Source organism: Puma concolor, chromosome B3 (assembly GCF_028749965.1).
Source record: "Puma concolor isolate L17-30 chromosome B3, mPumCon1.1.hap2, whole genome shotgun sequence".
In the NCBI taxonomy this organism is placed as follows: Eukaryota; Metazoa; Chordata; class Mammalia; order Carnivora; family Felidae; genus Puma; species Puma concolor.
In genome coordinates, this window is record NC_141672.1 from 144,065,492 (window position 1) to 144,088,602 (window position 23,111).

Genomic DNA, 23,111 nt, shown 5'->3' on the forward strand with positions numbered 1-23,111 from the left:
TGTCTCGAGCTGCGAGCTTCCCGTCTGCTCAGGCCTGTAGCTGTTCTCTCCATTCTTGGTCAAAGGAGAGTTCCTCTCATTTTACTCTATGCTTTGGCATTGTAAATATCTCACTTGCCATTCGTAGGCACTAGGAGTTGAGGAGGCAGATGTAGGTGCACTCACTCCTCCGGTTTGAGTGCAAGTCCCCAGGCAGGCTGACAGGGACTGTCACTGTTTCCTCCTCCACTGAGAGAGCTTCTCGAGGCTTCCATACTCGGTGCTGTGTTTTCAATCTTCAACTCTGTCACATTCCAAACGCTGGGAAGCCTTCATCTCCAACCCCTAGCGTTTCCTGTGCCCAGAGTGGACTTTCAGATCAGGTTTACTCTCAGTTAGGAAGGTGCAAGGTCAGGCCCCATAATGGACAGAGACTCTTCGCAGACGCACTTGGGCCGGGTAACTGTTAAGATCTGAATTATTTCCCGCGGACTTTATGTAAAATTGGTTTGAAGGATCTGGTCTCCTCCTCCATTGCCTGTTCTCGCCCTTGAGGTATTTGTTATTTGTACGTATTTTTGCCAGTGAAAAACAAACATGTTTTTCAGGGTGCTCTATTTTGGATGGTAAGCTTCCGTCCTGCTACCCAGACTGGGATTTCCCCCCTCTGCGAGCACATGAGTGCAGTTAGCTGACCTCGGTGACCGTGGGGTAGGCAGGTGAACTCGGAGGTTAGAGAGGTCGCTCTTTCTACAGGTTTCTCTCTCTGTGCCCACCTCCTAGGCAAGCTGAATCAGAGCACCACCTGCGCCTGCCTCAACCTGCATGGGAGGACTGGGTTCTTAGTTCCAGTCTCCCTTCCATGGTTCCAACTGGGCATACAGTCCTCTCTTCGTGGAAATGGGCTAGAACTTTGTATTTTAAGTTCTAAGTGCATGGAGGGTTCCCGGGAGGAACAGAATGCTATTTCCGGTGGTTGAGTTGCTTCTGTGTCACATCCGGATTCTAATGATGATTACAACCCTCAGAACTGAGGCCTCAGTGCCAGCACGTGGTGGTAAAGGGTGGCTGCGTGCCTTAAAATCACAGGCCCATTTCTAAATTATGTGTGCAAAAGAATCACCTGGAAGCTTGTTAAAAAAGTAGATCCTTTGACTGCCATCCCAGAAATTACTTCAGTAGATTGTGCCCAGGAATCGGCTTTTTCCTTCTACGTTCTTCGACGTTCTACAGGAACGTTTGTTTCTTGTTCCTGTTACAGATCTGTCTTAGCGAGTCTTAGTCTCTGCTCCACAGGCCCTCAGTCCTACGTCCAGGCTGAAGGAGCAGCCCTAGTGAGGAGAGGCCAAAAAGCCGGACTTGAAACAAGTACTTCTGGTGATCCCGGACCATACCTTGAACGCTAGGTCGTTTTAAAAGGCCAGTGTGTAGCATTAAACATTGTTCCTGGCAGATAAATGATTTCATGGTACATCTAAGATATCCAAAGATAAACAGCCTTTATTTTGCTCATTTCCTAGGAGGCACACAGTCTCCCTTATCATGTGATTATAAGCCATCTTATACGAGTAATTGACACCTGCTATAACTGTTTAGCATCCTTTACTAGTAAGATCATAGCTCCCATTTATTGAGCTCCTCTATGCATCAGACACTCTGCTGAGCACCTCACATCAATAATCTTATTTCTTCCATAGTGATACAGAAAGGATTCTGTGTGCCCTGGCCTGAAGCTGCCAACAGCCCTGGATGATCTGGAAGGACTCTTGATATTCAGGTAGGGGCCCAGCAGGCCCAGGGGACCTTCTCTGAGGACCCCAAAGCAAGCTTTCACCCAAAATGATTAACTCACCGGTTTTTGAGGTGTTGCAAACATCTTCTCCCAGGTTGTCATTTGTATTTTAACCTTGATGTTTTCCGTCATACATAAAACTTTCAATATTTTTTGGTAATAAAATCTGTTTAATCTTTTCCCTTATTACATCTTGCAGGTTTTGTGTTATGTTTAGAACAGCTCTCCACCCCAGAGGTATAATAATACCCTGTATTTTCTTCAGTAATTTTGTAGTTTAATTTTTTTGTTCCTTTCTCTGGGACTAATATCGGTGGAAACTGTGAGCTACAGATCTCTTACTTTGATAGCCAGTGACTTCAAGTACTATTTAGAGCAATCCATCTTTTTCCCACTTCAGATAATCCTTTTATCCCACTAAATTCCCATCTACCTGGGTCTGCTTCTGGACTCTGACTTTGGTTCCATCAGTCTGTCTTTCCGATCCCACACCGGGTCACACGGACCATGTGTGGTTGCCTGAGAGTCCCTGGGGCAATGCCACGGGACATGTGCCCTTTCCTCCCCTCGGCGCACCCCCCCCCCAACTCACCACCATTCAGAATTTGTTAGTACTCTCATGTATTTACTCTTCCAAATGAACTTTAGAACTCATCAAAATTCCAAAAGTATTCAATCACACTGGAACACACTGAATGTATGGGCTGATTTGGAGAGAGCCGAAATCCTTACAGGAGCATGATGTCTATCACTTACGTCCACTTACAGAATGGTCTTAGGTCTCCAGCTGATTCTCGTAGATTTTATAGGTTGCCATTCTGTTGTCTCCAAATAATGACGGTAGTAACTTCCTCTCCTTCGCCTGCTCTACTGTGGGGATTATGGTGCCAGGAACCTGCTAAATAATAGTATGTCCTTGGCTAATTTCTTTTATCGGAATGCCTGTGGTGTCTGACTCTTTCGAATGTCATTAACTGCTGGTTTCTGATAGAGATTTTTAATCTAGATTAGGAGTTGCTTTGCAGTCTTAAGTTACTAAGATTTTTAACAAGGGATAGATTTTAAACTTTACCAAATATTGCTTCGGCATCTATAGAGACCGTCAAAACCTTTGCTCTATTAATCGAAGCTGAATGAAGGCTGCTGAACAGACATACTGCCTCCTAATTCACTCTACATAACCCTAGTCCCTGTGCCAGGATCCAAATCCCTCTGTAGAAGCATGTACCACAGCTGAAGCTCCATGGCCTGACCGTAGGGACGGAGCAGAAAGCCTTCTCAAACTGCTCACGCTCATGGGGAGGGGAGGTGGACTGGAGGCTTCATTTTCCTTCCAGGGAAAGGAAGTACGCCAGACCAGATGCCCCCAGGGTGGGAAGGGGCTCGAGGACAGTGGTGTACAGAGTACAGGAACAGAAGAGGCGTCAGCGAGGACGGAAGACGCCCCCACGTCCCTGCCACCATCTCATACATCAACACACGGACCAGGCGCCCGGGGCCAGATGGGGGTTTTGGTACCTGAAGTGTGCTATGACCTCTAGCCATGACATGGTCTCTAGGGACGCATGGTCTCTTCCTGCCGCACCACAGCCGCTAGCCGAGGTGTGGCGTCCTCCCAGTGGAGTCATCACAGAAAGTGGAGATTCCTCTTCCTCCACTCTGCTAACTCTGGGTCCCCACCCCCTCCTCCCAGCCATCACTCAGTTCCCGCTCACATCAGGACATCCAGTCCCTATGTAACCAGAGGACCCCCCCACCCAGAACCAGCTCCCACCTCCAGTGACCCTGGCGCTGGGCTCCTACCCACTCAGCCTCCCCTATCTTTCCTGACCCTGCTTCTCCTCCATCCCATTTTGGGAGAAAGGTGGGTGCTTGAGCCTGTGCCCAATGGGTGCCGCTCACAACCCAAAGCAGAGGCTGGCACCGCCCACTCTGACCAAGGACCCTCTGGCCAAGATCTCACTACCATCTGCCCTGTCTACCCAACACCGGGTTTGGGGTTGCCACCGAACACAGAAGCAACGAGAAACAGAAAATGAGGGCAGGGCCCAGTCTGCCACAGTTCTGAGAGGTAGACCGGGACAGGATACCCATCTGGCTTGTCCAACACGACCTTATGTAAGAGGCAGTCTCTGTGGATGAACTTTCTCTTCAGGCCACGGGAAGTGCTAGCCCAAGCGGAGGCGGAAGGTGGCAATCTCCATGGGCTCCAAATAGATGTCAGTGCTGTTGGAGGGGGAGGCCAGAGGGTACAGTAACGTCAAGGAGGTTGGCTGCAGGAAACCCACATCCAGGCCGTGGAAAAGGCTCCCCAGGGCCACCTGTGGAGAGAAAAGATGGCACAGGGCTGTGCTGGGTGTTCACACGTTATATGACACAGCTCTTTTCTCTGTATGACTTGCTGCCTCTTTAAGAACCTCACAGAGGCTCTGGCCCCTCTGGGCAACATGGTGCCCAGCTGTGCACGAGAGCTTGTGTTCGGGCCAGGGGCTGGCTCTGCTCAACCCCAAAGCCCATCCACAGACCTCAGGGTAGGAACCACTGCACTGAGCAGCGAACTCCTTGAAGACAGGGACTGTGTTAGGTCCACTCCGGAATCGCCAGTGCCCAGCATGGGCTGTGGCACACGGGGCACCTGTCAGCGCCTGCCTGAACCATGACCAGAGCTTTCAGAGTCGCAGCATCACGGCTTTGGATTTTTTTTTTTTTTTTTACTTTTTTAACCTTTATTGATTTTTGAGACAGAGAGAGACAGAGAGCATGAACGGGGGAGGTTCAGAGAGAAAGGGAGACACAGAATCCGAAACAGGCTCCAGGCTCTGAGCTGTCAGCACAGAGCCCGACGTGGGGCTCGAACTCACGAACTGCGAGATCGTGACCTGAGCCGAAGTCGGATGCTCAACCGACTGAGCCACCCAGGCGCCCCTGGATTTTTATATCTGATGTTTTCCACTGCATCTGGCCGTGGCCCCTACTCACGGAGCACATGCCTTGTACAGAACGTGCCCTAGCCAGGCCTCAGTTGCTTTGAAATCACTCATCAACGGCTGCTCCCTTTTCTCTCCGCTGCCCACCTCACCGCAGTCTCCCAAGCCCCATGCCTGCTGTGCCCCGGTGCACCGTGTTCCTACTTGTACCAGGCCCCTCTCACCTTGCCTTGGCTCGTGGTGCAGTTGAAGCCCAAGTTCTTGGCCTCAAGGCCGCAGTCGAAACCCTTGCGGTGTAAGATGAGTGCGGTTTCTGCCGAGGGCAGGGCATCGTCCTGGGTGACGGACACATAAAGGGTGGTGGGGGCGGGTGCTGCTCAGCGCTCGCGGGTGCAACAGCACTGCCCTCGAGGCAGCACCGGGACCAGGACCAGGAGGAGTGTGGGTGAGGAAAGGCCGCAATCCGGTCCTGGAGGTACAGAGCGGGGCGGGGTACTCACCTCGGCCTGCAGCGTCCGCAGGTTAAGCAGGTGGAAATCGCAGGGCAGGGAGGAGGCCAGGGGATGAAATGAGCGCAGACCGGGGCCCGGGAGCTGCCTCTTGGCTACGGGCAGGGCAAGCACCGGGGTATTCAGGTACGTGGAGGTCAGGTGGCTGAGGAGGGATGGGTAGCTGGTAGTGCGGCCATCCTGGACCTGCAAGGTCGGCCGAGATGTGGGCGAAGGGGCAGAGAGCTTTCCCTGAAGCGTCTGGAAGGCACCAGCACCCTCCACGTGTGGTCACTCCCCATCTCCCACAACCTACAAGGGACACGTCTCCTCTACCTCGGGGGTTTCTGCTTTCACACTAACATGAGCACACGCCCTGTGAGCGCCATCCATCTCCCATCGCAGATCCTCAGTGCGGGAGAACGGGTGACAGGCAGATGTGTGCCCATAACGGACGGAGCAAGTACCCTGAGTGATCCTGCGGTTCCGGGTCCAGCCCCACACCCATAGTGCCAGCCCCGATCCTCGGGCCCAGTGCTCCCCAAGCTGTTCCGACCGGGGGCGGCCGCTTGGGTGACTGCCCTGTATGCCACACTCACAGGCCTAAGCTGCACTTCCCCCAAGGCGGCCACTTTTCTGTCCTCTGGACTTCTGTCCCTAGTGCCACCTTCCTTCCAATCGCCCAGAATCTCTCCCCATCTCGGCAGTATCCTCACACCCACCCCCAACCTTTCCCTCCCGCGGCTCAGTTCAAGCCACCAACATTTCCCGCTTGAACAGCCTGTAAAGTATCACCTGCCTCCAGGCTCCCCAGAGATCCGCCCTATTCCTACTGTTAGATGGACAAGCTCAGGGCAGAGTCCGACAGCGTCCCTCCGTGCTCAGATCCTGCACTGGCCTCCAACATAAAGTCCAGGCCCCACAGCCAGCCGTTCTGGGCCCACTAGTCTGCCCCAACCGAACCCTGACCCCATGCTAGCCCAGCAACGGCCACTAGAACTTTGTGCAAAGATAGAAATAAGCTATACCTGCACTAATAGAGTAGCTGCTAGCCACTTGTGGCCACTGGGCACTTAAATGTGGCCAGTATGACTGAAGAACTGAACTTATTATATTTAGTTCTTTTAAGTCTATTTATTTTGAGAAGGAGACAGAATGTGAGCGGTGGAGGAGCTGAGGGGGGCGGAGAGAGAATCCCAAGCAGGCTCCATGCTGTCAGAGTGGGGCCCAACACAGGGCTCAGACTCAACAATTTTGAGATCATGACCTGAGCTGAAATCACGTAGGATCCTTCACCCACTGAGCTACCCAGGTGCCCCTATATTTAATTTTAATTAACTTAAATAACCACATGTGGCTAGAAGCTACCACGCTGGACTAGCGGCTGTGGTCTAGCTGAGTGAACTCACTGCTCTTCCCTGTTTACGTGGTCTCCCTCTGCCTTAGTTTGTGCTTTTTTTAAAAAAAAATTTTTAAAGGTTTATTCATTTTTCAAAGACAAACAGAGCGTGAGTGGGGGAGGGACAAAGAGAAAGGGAGACACAGAACCGAAGCAGGCTCCGGGCTCCGAGCTGTCAGCACAGAGCCCGACGCGGGGCTCAAACTCACAGACCGTGAGATCATGACCTGAGCCAAAGTCGGAAGCCCAACCGACTGAGCCATCCAGGCGCCCCAGTCCTTGTGTTCACATCAGACCCCCATCCATCACAGCTGTGCCCGGTCAACATGTCCCCCAGAACCTGTCCTCGATCCCCTTGGCTCACAACGTTCTCCCACTAGTACCAGCCAAGCTACTTCTGCCTACCCCCCACCCCTACTCCCGAGGGAAGTCCTGGAGAGCAGGGTCAGTGTCAGAGTCTGCGTCCCTCTCGGGCCCTAAAGCACAGCGGGTGATCAGTAGCTCCTTGGTGGGTGAGGACTGAGCCACAGACAGGGAGGCTGGGTGGCAGGCTCCATCCTCCGCAGGCTCCGCGTCCAGCTACCGCTGGCCAGTACTAGTCCGACCCCCCGTGGCTGGCCCTTACCTCTCGGTTATCGCTCCTGCTGCTGTGAAAGATCAAGCCCCTAAACATGGCTGCCAGTTTGGAGAAAAAGCCAGGCTGGTGGGGGCAAAGAAAGCCATGAGATGAACGGGGCTGGAGCAGAGAGGGTTAGAGAACATGGCGGCGGGGAGGGGGCACAGAGGAAGGCGGGAGATGGCTCGGGGGCATGGGCGACAGGACGCTGTGGGAGAAGGGAGGTGCCAGGCTGCCGGAGATGGAGAAGCAGAGCGTCAGACTGACCCCCCGCACCCCAGGAGAAGCACTACTCTCGCTACCCCTCGCCCGCCTCTAGCTCTGCCGCCCAAGGGACCAGCCTGACCTGGCTCCCCGGGAGGGAGGTCCAGAATTTACCTCACTGCCCAGGGTTCGCCGTTCCAACAGCAGGCGGAAATGGTTGCAGGTTCTTTTGTTGTCCTTGAGCCCTTGGCCCAGACCCCGGTTGTCGTCCTGCATCAGCCGACGGTCCAGGATCACCTCCAGCTGGCCTGGGGAAGTTCACCGTGAGCCCCAAGCAGATACTGGGCTTTGGAAGAATCCCAACCACAGGCCCCGAGGGAAAAGCCCGGGGAGCTACAGCCTCAAGCGGAGTCACTCAGGAGAGGAGGAGTGGGGGCCTGGAGCTGGAAGGGGACCGAGCGAAGGGCCGGTATCACAGAAGAGGAAACAAAAGAGGCCGGAGGGAGCAAGCAGGCCCTGGCAGTTTACCGCCCACGCTCTGTGCCCGAGGAGGGGGAACAGACCTGGGAGCTCGGGAGGCGATCGCTAGCTGCACTGGCCACTTGAACAGAGTAAACCAGCGAACACAAAACTGCCATTGCCAGCCAGCAGCGCTTGCTGCAGCGGCCCCGGTCCAGGCAGCTGGGGCAGAGCTTGCTGGGACTAGAACCCGCGCCCTCCCACCCTCCTCCTAGGCTGGGAAAGACTCCAGCTCTGCCGCCTCGTCCGTCACAAGGAGAGTGCGGAGAGAACAGGCAGATGGCAAATCAGACAGAAGCTCCAATCAGGTGTCGTTTGTGGTCACCCTGGGGAAAAGGGATGGCAGATGACCGCCTGTGCTTTCTTCGTAAAATACGCTTGGGGAAGGGCTGGCCGCAAAGCAGACATATGTTGGGGTGAGGATTTTTCCCAGCACCTGTTTTTCTAAGAATCTCTTGAGAGTGTCCACTCGGATGGCCCTGACCATCTCCCCAGCCTGACATTCTGACTTCTGTAGTTCCTACGTATTTGTATCTTGAGCAATCCTTTTTTGGAAAGATATCCGAAAGTCCTAAAACGGACCCGTGCATATGTAACAATAATCTCTCAGCACGCTATTTTCCAGAAAGGCAGAGAGAATCCCATGGGGTTCAGCTAGCAGTCGACAGCGAAGACAGAACCGTGGCAGAGCCTGACAGCGGGGCGATCAGAGCCACACTCCTGCAGCAGGGGGTCAGGCCTCCACTGCCCCAGCCACCAACCCCCGGGCGAAGCCTCTCGGCTCAGCCCTGCATAAAGGCTCTGTCCCTAACATGAACCATCTGAAGGCCTCAGAGGCCACCAAGAGCAAAGTGTTCACTTTACTCGGAGGACGTAGGAGCCACCTCAGCTGGCCCGGCGTGCCCAGCCCCAGGCCAGCACTCCTCATGCCCTTGTTTGAATTCTTAAAAATGCCATTCTCTCTTTTAAAAACAGCGTATGTTTTTCTTCTTTGCTGTTATAACATCATATGCACTTTTTCAACTGTCCCTACTCCCGTCCCTGACCAGGAGAGTAACTGTTCAATACCATGATGCTTCTTAAAGGGTTCCAATGGGGCACCCAGCCCCCTCCCCCCCGTGTCACCTCCAAGGCTGCCTCCGCTAGGGGCGAGGGTGATGGCAGTGGCCTGCCCTCCTGCCATGCCCGTGTGTGACTGGCGGGAGTTAACGGCTTGCTGTTAATGGTTCTACAGGCATGGAGGTGATGTGGACTGGGTATGGGGTGGGGACCGCTGAGGGGAGAGGCCGGGGGCACAGATGGGCTTCCACCCCGCCCATCACTCTGTGCACCAGCTCCTGCCCCGCTCACCATCGTGCAGGCTGGAGACACCCAGGGCCTGCGCAGTGTGCAGGGTGAGGCGGTTCTGGGCGTCCTGGATGTAGGCCATGACCGGCATGGGATAGAAGTTGGCCTGCAGGGGTAGCTTCTTCAGATAGCGCCGGGGCTGCACCTGGGAGGGGAAGGCCAGCAGGTCACGGCCATCCGGGCACCATGTGGGACCAACGGGTCCCCAGTCTGAAGGAGTCCCTGATCACTCTCGTCTCTGATTCCTCCTCCTCCCTCAGGGCAGACCGCTCCCAGTGCCTGCTGCGTGCACTCTCTGGGGCCCTGAAAATCACCTGAAAGCCATTGAGGTCCGTGAAGAAGGCACCCTGGCTGTCAATGTCTGTGTGGATGCGCAGGGCCAGCTCCTTGTTGACGTAGTCCCGGATGTCCACCAGGGACGACATGTCCAGAGACAGCCCCTCCACCCCTGGGCACAAAGACAAAGGGCGAGCATGGAGAGGCCGGAGAGACTGGGCAGGGAGAGGCCGTGCCCAGACCCCCGGCGACGCCCCGCATTTCTGGAGGACCTTCTCTCTCAGAGAATTACCGTGACCCCATTGCAAACGATACCTCTGTTGGGAACAGACGCGTGAGCCGTGAGCAGAAGGAAGAGCAGCGCACACCCCTGCAGCCCCCGCCTCCCCTCGGACCTTCCGAGCGGCAGGGCTCACCTGGCAGGTTATAGAGCCGGACCACCTGGTGAACGTGCTCGTAGTACGCAACCACCTCTGAGAAGAAAGGGCCTTCGGTGACACGCAGCACGGGGGGGTCCCTGGGGACGTAGGGCTGGGGAAAGAGCAGGCGGCAGCTGAAGCCGCAGCACGGAAGGCAAAGCCTGGGGGCACCGGCCCGACCTCGGCGGAAGTACTTCTGCCGGCAGGCCTCCGCCAGAGACCCCTGGCTGGGCCGGCCCAAGCCCCCGTGGCCGTTCCTCGGCCACCCCACCTCCCGGAGGCGGCCCCCGCGAGGGCCCTGGCAGCAGGCACCGTCCTGGAGGAAGGCCCGTGCCCCTCCGCCTCACCGCCTCGGGTCACGTGGCTCCTCGTGCCCTCCGCTGGCGGGGCCTCCCGAGGCCTGTGGGGGTTTTGAGTGTTTAGGGTACCTGGGCCTCCCCGTCAGGCAGGAAGAGGTAGGCTCCGCTCTTGTCTTTGGACGTGCGGGTGCCATAGACGAGGAACTCCACGTCCACCCGCCGCTCCTGCTCCTCGTCCACCCTTCGGATGCTCTGCCAAGAAACACAGCCCTGACCCCTGGCCCCACACCAGCATGTCAGGCCTGCCCCCTGGGAGGGCACGGACGAACTTCCCCAAGGAGCCAGCCCAGCTTCCCCGTGCCGTCAGCCCGGAGCCAAGACGGCCCACTCCGAGGCCCGCCGTCAGTCGGGTGTTGGCTCAGCACCGCCCCACCGCCACGCACACCCTCCTCGGCTCCCCGCCCTGGCCCTTTACCTTGAGGAGCCCGGTAAGGCCTGAGAACCAGACCTGCATGTAGCGGTTGCTGAGGGCGAAGTCACCGGTGCCAGAGTCAATGACGCGTAGAGGGAAGGCGTCCTGTCTGCTGACGGACAGCTGCCGGCCGTGCAGGTAGATGCGCACAGAGGAGGGCAGGGTGCGGTGCCCGTCCAGGCCCAGCTGCAGCTGCAGCACGCCGAGGCCAAGGGCTGGCAGGCGGATGGGCACAGACACCTGCTGGCACAGGAAGGGTGAGGAAGCGCGGCCCACAGCACGGGCACCAGTTCTGGATGCAGGCCCGGGATTCTAGTCCTGGGGCTTTCTTACTAACTGATAAAGTCTGAGCAGATCCCTGTACCTGCTGGGGCCTCTGTCCCCTCCTCTGAAGGTGGAAGTGACATTACTTGCTTCGGATCAGACTCTTAGGAGTCTCAAATGCTATTTGAGAAACTATGAAATGGCAATCGCACATTAACTTTCCATAAACACTTGATGAATGAAGAAATAACACGACACCCCGGCCCCCATCCTCGCTATTATCATAGTTTATCAAACTTCACCTGCCTTTCGAGGACAGACCCAAATGCCAACAGTGCTTGTCCTCTGGGCAACCCCTCTCCCCAAGACGGCTGTCCCCAACCTGGGGCGCAAGCAGGAGGGCGGGAGGTGGGTGTCACAAGGCAGAGGGAGGCCCCGGGGAGAGGCCGAGGATGAGCACGGAGGGCTGGGGCCCACCTCCCGGGCCCCCACCTTACCTGGTAGACGTCAGGGACCACGTCAGTGGCAGAGCTCCAGTGTGCGCTGATCTGCACGGCCAGGGGCTGACCCTCCTCAGAAAGGACACGCACCCGGGGCGAGCTGACCAGCAGGGACACCACACTGAACCGCTCCTGTTCCAGCGGGTTGAACAGCACCACGTACCTGCAGGTAGAGGCAGGCTCACCCAGGCAGGCTTTTCCTGGGCGACGGAGGCAGAAACAGAGGCCAAGAGTATCTGGGCAGGTGAGGGGATGAGATGGTGTCGGGAGCCAGACTGGCTTCGCCTCTGTGCCTGGCCCGGTCTGGCTCACCTGGGCGAGGAATCCAGTTGGATTACTGTGCGCTCCGGCAGGGCATCGTGATTTAAGCGGGTGTCATCCTGGAGTTAAGGGAGTGGCAAGGGAAGAACCGTCACGGGCCTTGGCCTGGCTCGGAGTCTTGCCTCCTCCCCTACCTGTCCCGGATGTGGACCACCAGCTTCCCTGGGCACAGATCCTTCACCCCAGGGCAGGGAAGGAAAAGAAGAGCGACACCCTCACACCACTGCTCTCGGATGGGACCGCACACACCCGAGGGCGCCCGGAGCAGATGGAGGAGGGGGCTCACCATTTGGAGGAAGGGAGCCTCAGGGTCAAAGTGGTAAGCCTCCTTGTCCCCCAGCACCAGATAGTGTGCCGCGTTGATGATGACCTGCTTCAGGCTGACGAGGGAGCGCAGGAGCCTGCGGGGGACAGGGGGTGGGAGAGGGACCATGGAGAAGATGGCCACAGACTGTGCACCTCACCGGCAGGCCTGCCCCCTGACCGCCAGCACGGCCTTTCTTTGGGACAGCGGGCAAGGGTGTGGAGCCGACGGGGAGCGGGAGAGGGCCCCCACCTGACGCCATAGTCTGCCACGACCGCCTCCTTTGCAGTGCCGGTGATGGCATCGTGGTGCTGGAAGAGCCCCAGGGTGCGCCGAGCTTCCGTCAGAAGGGCGAAGTTGGAGAGCGGGTACTGGCTAGCCAGTCCAGAGCGGCGCGCGTGAGCTACAGCCAGGCTGTACAGGATCTCCGCGCCCCTGCCCAGAGACAGAGGTCAGCCTCCTGCCCACACAACTCCCAGGCCCGCCCTCGCTCAGCAAGCCCCACTCCCTTCTCTCCACCACATCTCTGCCTGCCTTGGTCTCCAAGCCTTTCCAGGGCCTTCTGAGCCAATCCAGCCCTTCCTTAAATCCCACAGCCGATTCTACTCCTTCCAGCCAGGAAGGCGGAAGGCGGGAGTCTCACCGCAGGTGGGCTTCCAGGACCCGGTCCAAGCTCTTGTAGAAGGGCCGGGAAGTGTAATAGCCCGTCCAGTAATGGTCCTCTCGGTCGGCATAGGAGAAGAAATCCCCGCTCAGCACGGGAAACCCTGGGGGCCGTGCCCCCGGCTCTACCCCTGTCCTCTTGTACAGAGCGTCAAAATAGTCAGAGAGGGTGCCAAACTGGGCCTGTGGGGAACCCCAAAAACCCGCTTCCATCAGTTCCGGAGTCTTCTGGGACCTGTCAACCCCCTCCCCCGCCACCGTGCTGCAGCCCAGTGCCAGGGGCAAGGATTCTGCTTACGCACCCCACCTGGGATCGCTACATCCCACCCTTTCCCACCGCACGCCAAGCCCGGGAGCCGGCAAGGAATTCTCACACCAAAGGGAGACCCTGCCCAAGAGTCGGGAACGGGGAGCGCGGTGCCTTCGGAAAGGGCCAGGCTGCAGCACCATGGGCCTCCCCCCGCCCCAGCTCAGCGTCCCCCCTCCCGCCCCCCCCCCCCCCCCCCCCGACCTGCACATGGAGGTCAGGTTTGCTGTTGAGAAAGTCAAAGAGCCGCTGGTAGTTGAAGAACTGGGCGTCCCACTCCTGGGGCTTGTCATATCGAAAGTCATCCCCCAGCGGCACCAGGAGGACGTTGCTTCGGAACAGGCGGGACTTCTTCCGGTACTGGTCCAGGAGCAGCGCTGCCCTGTGGGCGGAAGGGGGCGGGCCCGACACAGAGGCTCGGCGCAGAGGAAGGGAGCGGGGCGGCCCGGGTCTTCCTATGCTCAGCTGCAGTTCCCGGACTCCAGGCCGACACCGTGCACAGCAGCACGCCCCTGCCCCGGGGTCCTTCACACACACCACAGACGTGCCGCATTCCCCTGTGCCTCCCTTCAGGCTCTACAAGCCCGGCACCCCCTCCCCCTCCCCCCCACCCCTGCATCACCAGCGGTTCTGCAGCCACCCTTCTGCCCACGTCCCTCAGGGTGAGGGGCCTGGCGCTGATGCGGGACTCCGGGGTGGGCCGACCGGCAACCAGAAGGCGGGACACACACCTCGGCCAGCCCGGTGTGCCGCGTGCGTGTACAGGGGCGTCTCCGGCAGCCCCAGGGTCACACCAGTGCCGACCTCGGCCACCGGGCGGGTTTCCCACACACGAGGTTCAGCAAGGGCCTTTCTCCCCATCCCGACACTTTCCTGTTCTCTTTCCTGAGACTAAGGATGGAACTTTACATTTACATCCGATAAATCCTGTCTGGTTGGATTCGACCCACGTCGCACACAACCTACTGAGATCTTTTGGGATCCTGATCCTTTCGGGGGGGGGTCCTCATTCTGACACCCCAGCTTCACTTTGCCCACAAGTGAGCACAGCTCTGAAGACCTAAAATCAGAACCATACTATACCGGCTCTACATGTACTGGCTGAGTGACCCTGGTTAAGCTACTTAACCTTGCTAGGCCTCGGTTTTTTATAAGATGAGAATAGCATCAGTACCTACCATCATAATGTTATGAAAGTTAAAATGAACTAAATAAATTACTATTTGCCACATACTTAGAACAGCACCTGGTAGGGGCGCCTGAGTGGCTCAGTGGGGTAAGCATCCAACTTTGGCGCAGGTCATGATCTCACGGTCTGTGAGTTTGAGCCCTAAGTCGGGTTCTGTGCTGACAGCTCAGAGCCTGAAGTCTGTTTCGGATTCTGTGTCTCCCTCTCTCTATGCACCGCCCCCACTTGTGCTCTCTCTTGCTCTCAAAAATAAATAAATAAATAAATAAATAAATAAATAAACATAAATAAATAAAATTCAGACTAGCTTCTGGTACACAGTAGGAACTATATACACACGTTTGTCACTTTCTTTTTCATCGAAGTTACCGGTAAAATCAATAGGAAACCAAAACCTTGTAGCATATCATTAAAGCTTTTTCTCCATTTAGACCAACCCAGTCGTTGGCATGTTATAGGTATTGTAGGTCAGCCTGCCACTAAGCTACTTAACTGTGCTGATCCAGCTTGTACTCTCCTACTTTGTTCTCAAGAGAGGACTCCTAGAATACCACTTCCCTCAAATTTATCAGCCTTGTAAGCCTTTCAAAGGAGAAAACGAAGTTACTCTCATGACTTGCTCTCTGCAAAGCTGGGCTGGCATCTGATCACAGCCGCTGCTTTAAGAAAAATCACCCCTTAATAGTCCTGGATTCTTGCTTGGAATCTGCATTTAGATTTCTGGCTTTCAGAAACAAAAGACCACTTTCTTTCCCTTTTGGTCACATGCTTCACCTCGTGGACATCATGGAAATCAGAGTATTGCCTCATGAAAACCAGCTCAACTTGTTATATTCTCAAGGCTAGTGGGTTCCAGCTAACCCACGGTTCAGGTCACTGGTAATCTGTTCTTTCCAAGGTGGGCAGAGGCAGGGGCGGACTTCAGCCACAGAGACATCTTTAGGGGTCCCTAACAACCCCCCAGGGGGACAGGTGTGCTTTTCTCTGATGCTGGGGGCTGTTGGGCAGGACTGAACATGTTGTGAATGGTCCACAAGCACTGGGGGATCCTGGCCTAATCAAGCTAAGGCAAGATGCCTGCAGTAAACGAAGGCATATTAGACCACATGGTACAAGAAACTTTACCTTTTTTAAGAATTATTCACTTCTGAGTCGGTCAACCGGCTCTGGCAGCTTGTTAGGACACTGGGAAACACACTCATTTGGGGAAATAAAACCATTCTGGAAAAGGTGGTTCCTTAGAGCTGCTCCAGCTGTCCAGGGAGGCTCAGTGACGGAGCCACCACCTTAGCGGCTGTGGACCTGAACTCACCACCTGAGCCCCACCGCCCCCGCCTGCCATTTTACAGACGTACAACCAGAAGCACCCCCGTGCAGCAGAGCCCACACCAAGGCCAGGTCTCCTGGCTCCCCTGTGGAGTGAAAATGGCCCAGCCTAGGCCGGGAGCAAATACCTCTCAGCCACGTTTGCCTCTGTGATCGCCCGGGGCGGCACCTTCCAGGGGCAGTTTATGCGCCCACCAGGCAAGCGTTTGAAATCAAACTGGCAGCAGATCTTGGGATCCGGGCCACAGGTATGGGGCACATCGTAGCTGTAGAAGGGCATCATGTGGCAGAAGAGGTCTGTGCTGGAGTCCGAGTCTGTAGAAGACACACCGGGCAGTCGGCCACCAGCAGGCAGCCTCCGGAGCGGGTCACGGAGATGCCAGGAGACTGGGGATCTGCTCCAGCCACGTGCAGCTCTGACAGAAGGTGAGGCCTGGACCAGACTTAAGGCTGCAGAGGACGGGCAGGCCAAGGGGCACAGGGAGGGATCTGGAGCCCACAGTTCCTGGGACAGACCCTCAGTATAGACGGGGGGCTCTGTAGAGGCCAGGGGTCAATGTGATTGATCCCCAATGTAACCGGAAGGAGGACACTACTTCCGGCGGTCTGTGCAAGTGCTTGCTGGTCTGCTCTGAAGGACGTGGGTCTTACCCTCATACCCTGCCCTTCCCTTCCGCAGTGAGCACTACTCCTGTGACCCTCCACCCTACCTGGTCTTACCCCAGTTCTGTCTCCACATGAACTCCAGACTGTGGGTGGAAGCAAAGTGCTTCTTGATGGCGTAGTGCACTCTCTGAATCAGCATGCTGGTCAGGTTGGCACGGCGCAGCAGGTAAGGAATGGTGGGGCTGTGTCCAAAGGGGTCCACGGCCCAGCCAGAGCGTGGGGTTGCTCCTGAGAGGGCACGGAAGCCAGAGGTCCTGAGGGGTTCAGGTCCTGGGGACCCAGCTCCTTTTCTGCCATCATACTGACCCCATGCCTGGTGGAATCGGCCTAGAGAGGAACCACCCCCCTGCCGATCCCTGTGCCCAGCCCCTGCTGTTCCCTGGTCCAGCTACAGGGGCAGACTCTCCTTCCTGAGCCCAGACTCACCGAGGTTTTTCTCCAGCCATTGGTGTCCTTCAATGAGCTGGTCAATCAGGGCAAAGTAATGGGAGTTGGCCTCGTCCGGCATCACCCAGCCTCCTGTCACAATCTCCAGCTGCCCGTTTCCCACCAGCCTGGAGTGAAGGACTCACACTCAGCGTGGGGCAGGGATGCTCTGCCCAGTCCCGCCAACCAGAAGATGCGGGGACCTGTGCGCACAGGCCTTACTGAGCCCGCTCACCCACACCCGGGACCAACAGAACAAACAGGCACTCTCCTTTCCCTCCATACAGCCTCCATGCCGTCCCGGCCCTGCCTCTCTCCGGACCAGGCCCCACGCTCCCTCTTGGCTTGTGCATACAACTGCACCTAACTCTGATTTCTCCCGACACCGGTGACCCGGTGGCCATCACACCAGTCCCTGCCTTCTCATTCTCGGCCCCTCCACCATGCCCTCTCCCCTCTGCCCTGCTTCCCCTTGCCTCCCCCTGCCACCCACAGTGTGGCACCCAGCTGCTCTGGCACCCAGTCCAGGGCCCAGAGGCCAGCCTTCCCATGCCTCCCCGGCGGGCACTGGCCTTCGCACGGCTGCTTTCTTTTGCGCGTTGATGTTGTCCCACCACTTGGCAAAGAAGGAGACTTCCGCCCAGAGGAAGCGCCGCCGGGGGTCCTCCTGCAGCTTGGACACCATGCTGTTGAGGATGTGCTGGGTCTGCTCAGTGTAGTACTTGTCAAAGGTCTTGATCCAGCCTAGGGCACCAGCACAGGATACCCTGAGGATGCCAGCATCTTCTGCCCCTCCCTTACCTCTGCCATCACAAAGCTCTCTGCACAGCCCGGCCCCCGGGGCCCTGCTGGGTCCTCACCTGGGTCATTGTGAGAGTGTGGCACCACGAACACCTGCAAGTCTTCGGCGTCCCAGTCGTGCGGGCTGTAGGAGATGTCGAAGCCTTGCTTCCACACGCCGCCATCCACGTTGTCAAACGGCAACTCCTCCGATATGGTCAGCATCTGCCAGGCCAGAGAGTAGCTCAGTGCCTATCCACAGCCACCAGAGGTCCCTGCCGGCTCTGACCCCTACCTGCAGCTCTGGCTTCTGGCCCCGGCCCCCCAGAGCAAACTGGCAGTCTTGGGGGGAGACAGAGAAGAAGCTGGGCCGGGGCTCTGGCGGCACCACCCAGGAGCCGTTGGCCGTGTAGTAGGGCACCATGGCGGGCGGGCCCTCCGCATTGGCCGTCAGCTCCAGCACAGAGTCCTTGATGTGGCTGATGATCTCATGGTTCTCCTCCAACAGCTGTTCCAGCTGCTCAATGCGGTTCTGCAGCACAGAAATTTGGCTCTGCCGGAAGACCAGAAAGCAATCACCCACGGCTCCTTGTGCCACAGGAAGGATCTCTGCATGGGGCCCACCACCCAGGGCCTGTGGTCCTTCCCTCCCCAACTGAAGGCGGAACCACGAGCCTATGGGGCTGGATGGCTCTGGTCCGGTGAGGAAAGATGTGCAAATCACTACAGAGAACTGCAATCCGCTTGGGTTGGGAGTGCCCCCACTCCCTGGCTCGTGGATGGCAAAGATTTCATCTTGCGTGCCTCTTCTCAACAACCAGTGTGGCCTGTCAGGAGCGCTGTGCTGACAAGGATTGCATCCGGGCTCAGTGGGAACGAATGCTGCAATCCATTAGCAATGTCTGCCAAGAATTCGGGAGGACAAGCCGGCAGTTCGCCTTTTCCCTTCCTTCTTTCTTTCTGCCATCACTGTTTTTGATCTCTGGGCTTCTGGAAAATCTGCCTTTTGGGAAGAAACCCTCCTGTCCTGGGCTGACACGGACTCTCAGCCTGAGCTCAGAGACTGGTACACGAAGAGATTAGCAACCAGGCATGACTCACCCGGGGGAAGTTCCCACCATTCTGGTGACGGGTGGGATCATGCTGCACTCGGTCCAACATGAGGTAGAGCGAGAAGACGGCCACACAGAAGATAGCGGCCCCACACACTGTCACCTGCTTCTTCAGCTTCATACTGGCCTCCACACACACCTGGCAGGAGGCACACCATATGCAGCTCCAGCAGACAAAATCTCTTTGTTGGTCTTTCCACCAAATGCCCCAGTGAGTGCCTGAGTGTTACTCTCAAGGAACACCTATTTGCCTGACTCCAAAGAAAAAGCAAGTTTCTAAGCCCCAAATCCCAACACCGGCCGTGGATCCTGACCCAACTGGGATCGTACTCTCTTGGCTGAGACACAGAAAGCACAAGTACGTAAAGCTGGTCCTGCCTGGTCCTGGTGGGAGCTCTGCCCCTAGGGTACAGAGGATGCTGTCTCCCAGGCTAATGCCATAAAAAACACGACCGGATAACAAACTTCCCAGCTCTGCCTCCAGAGTTCACCTCACAACCTCCTGATTCTAACCAGCTTTCTGCATCGCTTGCCTACAAGAAAGATACAGCCAATCAAAGGAGGTGAGTGTCCAGGTTCCTTGGCCACGTGCTTCTGGTTTCCGAGGAAGAAACTGGCATCCAGTTAAAGAAACGGACAGGGAAGCCTTTCTCCCTGCTCTCTTGGGTCAGACTGATACTTACCAGAAAGAGTGCCTGGCACAGCACCTCTCTCATTAAGAAAAACATAATGAGCTTAAAAGGCAGCAGCAGTGGCTTGTATTTCTAACATAAAGAGGGCCCTGCATATTCTCCCGGCCGGTTCTGATTCCTGCAGTGGGTAACTTTCGGCCTTTGCTTATACAGCACTCGGGGCACCCCCTGGGAAGCCAGCAGTGATTGGTGCCGAATGTCCCCTGGCTATGGGGAGGCTGGGCACAGCTGCCCCGCTGTGGGTCAACTTCGGAAGACCAGTGCCCGCTACCACCGCCCGCGGAAGCCTACTTGCCTGCTGGGTGGAGGGAGGCCGCTAGGTGCTGAGCCGAGCGTGGGCGGAACCGCCGCCCCGGAGACTTGCTCCGGCCCCGGGACCGAGGAGCTCTGTCGCCTCTGCGCCGTTTGCCCTACTTAGCGCGATCTGATTCCGCACAGGAGCCTCCGGGCAATATTTTTAGCCCTTGGAGGCTGGGTCTAGGCCAGAGTGGGTGGAGCTGCGGGGAGGGAGTTGGGTCACAGGGTGGGTAGGCACCTGCCGCCGGGTCCCGCCGGCCCAGCCCCCTCCCGGCCCTCCCTCCGACCCTCCCAACCCCGGGGACCGCAACGACAACGGCCGGGTGCGGGAGCCCGGGCCGCCTCCGAGCCCAAGCGCCGCTCGCGCTCCTGCCTCCCACCCCGGCCGCGGCCCGGGGTCAGACGGAAACCCCTCCACCACCACGGGTCCGCCCGGCGCGTTACCGTCCGCAGCCGGCCTCCGAGCCCCGCCGGCCGAGCTGCGCCCCTCACATCCCCGGGGGCGGCGGCCCGCGCGGAGGCAGCGACGCAGGCGAAGGCGGGCGTCCGCCCAGCCGTCGCCGCCGGCTCCGCGCGCCCTAGCCGCGCTCCCGCGGGGCCGGGGCCGCCCGCGCGCTCTGCTGCGCCCGCCCCGCGCCGGCCCCCCTCGCCTCCCGCCGACTAGCGCGCGGGGCGGGGACAGCTGCGCCGACCCCGCCCCGCCTCCTCCGCGCCGGCCCCGCCCGCCGGCCGGCCCCTCCAGCGCTGTCCCCGCTTCCGGCCCCGGGCGCCGGCAGCGGAGCCGCAGTGCGCAGCCGCAGCCCGGGCCCGGCCTCGGCTCGCTGCGACACCTTCGCGAGGGGCGCGTAACTTCATTTTTCCCGATCTCACTAGCGTGAGCGCATTGCCAAGCAGTAGTAGAAACATTCTTCCTCCATTTCATCCGCCGAGCGGTGAAGCCCGGTCTCCGGACTCGCCTGTTCTGCTCCACGTCCCCTTAATCCGATGCAGTTACGCTTCTCAGGCCAAGGGGTGCTGCCGCCCGTGGGTGCGATCACGATGCCTATGCGTACTTGCCACCCCTTGAGAAAGACATCATTTTCGTGGTGTTTCTCCTTTCACCTGGCGTCTGGGTGGTTCATACTTTTGCAGCATCAAAACCCCTACCGCAGTGAATAGCTCCATGAATTCCACATCTCTCTTTTTATGTTAACTGTCTTAGGACAGAGTCCCAGCAGTGAGGTTTCCTGGGCAAAAGGTAAAGACCCATGTGACTGATGATACTTGGCATTCTATTGCTCCCCCAAAGGATTGTGCTGTCAATTACAAACTGGTGAATATTGCTTACACAATTTTTTGTTTGATTAGCCAGATTTACATTGTCATCTCATTGTTTTCACTCCTGTCTCTTTTATTACCACAGACATATTTCTAGATTTATTTAGGAACCGGAATCCCTGGTTCTCAGGTGTTAGACTTAGGCTAGGTTCATCATTCCCTGTGTCTCTGTGATTTGCCCTGTGTTCTGGGAAATTTCTCTCCCAACCCTACTACTGAATTTTTCATTTTGGCAATCATAACTTTCAAGAGTTCGTTTGTTCTCTAATGATTTTTTTTTTTTAGTTTTTTTAAATTGATGTATAATTTACAGTTTCTGGCACAAGTCTTCAGTCTACAGCTGGATGAGTTTTGATAATTGTATACACTAGTATAATCACTACCCAGATCAAGACAAAACATTCCCTGGGGTGCCTGGGTGGCTCAGTCGGTTAAGCATCCAACTTTGGCCTAGGTCATGATCTTGCTGTTCTGGGTCTGAACCCCAGGTCAGGCTCTGTGCTGACAGCTCAGAGCCTGGAGCCTGTTTCAGATTCTGGGTCTCTCTCTCTCTCTGCCCTTCACCCACTCGTCCTCTGTCTCTGTCTCTCTCTCAAAAATAAACATTAAAAAAAAATTCCCATCATCCCCAAAATGTTCCCCTCTGTCAAGAGGTTAAGCAGTCCCTAAGCACAGCATGGTGGCGTTATAACAGGGGCACAAGAGTTACTACTGAAGCCACTAGGTTGGCCTGCCACATTTCCGTAGACTCAGCCAGTAAGGAGACCACAAGCCCCAATGGATGCAAACCCAGCTTTTTACTCATACAGGCAGCAAAAGCAAGACCAACATGGTGTCACTTTCCCAGGTCAGAGGACAAAGGGAACTGGAGGGACCAGATGATAGGCCATGTGGTGGTAGGACTCTCTGTGGCTAAGGAGCCAAGCAGACACTTTCGTGGCCTGCAGCTGCCCCCTAATGGAGGGAGGGACCAATTGAAGGATGCACCTAGGAGGAGGGACGAGAGATGGCCTTGTGGCAGTGTCCCCACAAGGCGGGGTGGCTCCTCACCAGGCTGCTTATGTCCTCGTGCTGCAGGGGGAATCGAAGGCTGCATGTTGCAGGAGGACTCCAAATGCATTCTGCCACAACTTGGGTGGGACTGTGGTCAAGCCTGACTTTCGTGGCCTATAGGGAGCTATGCAGTCATTGGGACACTGTGTCAGAGCTGTTCCCTACCACAAGGCTTCCTGCCACCCCAGCCTTTCATGTGTCCAGTTAAGAATTATTTTCAGGAGCACAGCCACTCCACAGAGAGCTAACTGTACTGACGGGAGTTTGGACCAAGTCCTTTCTATTTGATAACATTCGATGAGCACGACCCAGCTTTGCCTCCCAGTAGGATGGTCAGGCTCACTTGGGGGATAGACCACAGCCAGACTCCCTACTCGGAGCCAAACCACCATGTCCCAGATGCCCCTGGGGATCAACCTTAGAACCACTCTGTTTCTAAGTTGAGAAGTAGATCAGTCCACTTTTTAAAAAATTAATTTATTTAATTTTTGAGGGGTGGAGGGGCAGAGAGAGAGGGAGAGAATCCCAAGCAGACTCCACACCGTGGATCCAGAGCCTAACGCAGGGCTTGAATCCACGAACCATGAGATCACGACCTGGGCCGAAATCAAGAGCCGAATTGTTAAACCAACTGAGCCACCCGTGGGCCCCCACGTCACCTTCCCTCATTCCTTAATCCAAGTGCAGCAAGAGGTATTGGCAACCATGAATATGTTGCCTTGACTGGCCAGCACGAAGCCCAGGGTAATAGAATTGTCCATCACCACTTATACTACTGGTTAGTGTTTGGTAGGTAAGTATAGGCCTAATGTCCGCAGGCGTAACCACAGCAGTAGGAGAAGCGTCGTCTGGTTAGAATCTCCCACCCCCAGCTCTTTTCGCAAGTGTAGATTCCAGTAGTCTGGTTTCCTGGAGGTAGGCATGAGAGGGAAAAAGAAAGAATACGGCGGAACTAAATATGGTCTCTTATAACCAGTTGAGACCTCTTTTCTCCCTCTCAAGCTTATAAACACTATTTGAATGAGAACAACCCTTTCCTGGAATTGTCACATTTAGATTCCACACTGCCTTGTCTCAAGGGTGTGCTCCAGCGGGAGCTGAGCTTTGGTTGTGCACTTATCTTTTTCAGTTTCTCCTTGAAGAGTACATTCCATCTT

General features: G+C 56.6%; 1 protein-coding gene across 7 annotated transcripts; it reads right to left on the reverse strand.

Annotated features, from left to right (window-relative positions):
- Positions 1-1,461: 1,461 nt before the first annotated feature.
- Positions 1,462-20,235, reverse strand: MAN2A2 (mannosidase alpha class 2A member 2). Of its 7 annotated transcripts, none has more exons than XM_086711565.1 (25): positions 20,029-20,185; positions 19,583-19,784; positions 18,585-18,734; positions 17,779-18,036; positions 17,564-17,708; positions 17,276-17,447; positions 16,704-16,831; positions 16,332-16,505; positions 15,740-15,926; positions 13,301-13,478; positions 12,770-12,972; positions 12,379-12,561; positions 12,109-12,223; positions 11,814-11,881; positions 11,499-11,664; positions 10,741-10,977; positions 10,395-10,517; positions 9,964-10,078; positions 9,586-9,719; positions 9,275-9,416; positions 7,580-7,713; positions 7,211-7,285; positions 5,199-5,393; positions 4,923-5,033; positions 1,462-4,092 (listed from the first exon to the last, which is right to left on the reverse strand). In XM_086711565.1, the coding sequence occupies exons 3-25, from the start codon at positions 18,714-18,716 to the stop codon at positions 3,940-3,942; spliced, it is 3,528 nt and encodes a 1,175-aa protein (XP_086567691.1). In that variant the 5' UTR covers positions 18,717-18,734; positions 19,583-19,784; positions 20,029-20,185; the 3' UTR covers positions 1,462-3,939. The 7 variants fall into 7 exon arrangements, with proteins under 7 accessions (XP_086567691.1, XP_086567689.1, XP_086567690.1 ...); XM_086711563.1 differs by having other exon boundaries at positions 10,741-10,980; XM_086711564.1 differs by having other exon boundaries at positions 10,741-10,980; positions 19,583-19,764; positions 20,029-20,128.
- Between the last annotated feature and the right edge of the window lie 2,876 nt (positions 20,236-23,111).

Coding starts and splice junctions, on each gene's coding strand:
- MAN2A2 (XM_086711568.1), bottom strand. CDS start 18,716: ATGAAGCTGAAGAAGCAGGTGACAGTGTGTGGGGCCGCTATCTTCTGT. Junction 17,448..17,563: donor ACACTCTCACAATGACCCAG/GTGAGGACCCAG, acceptor CTGGTGCCCTAG/GCTGGATCAAGACCTTTGAC. Junction 11,882..12,108: donor AGGCTCCCTTCCTCCAAATG/GTGAGCCCCCTC, acceptor CCTTAACTCCAG/GATGACACCCGCTTAAATCA.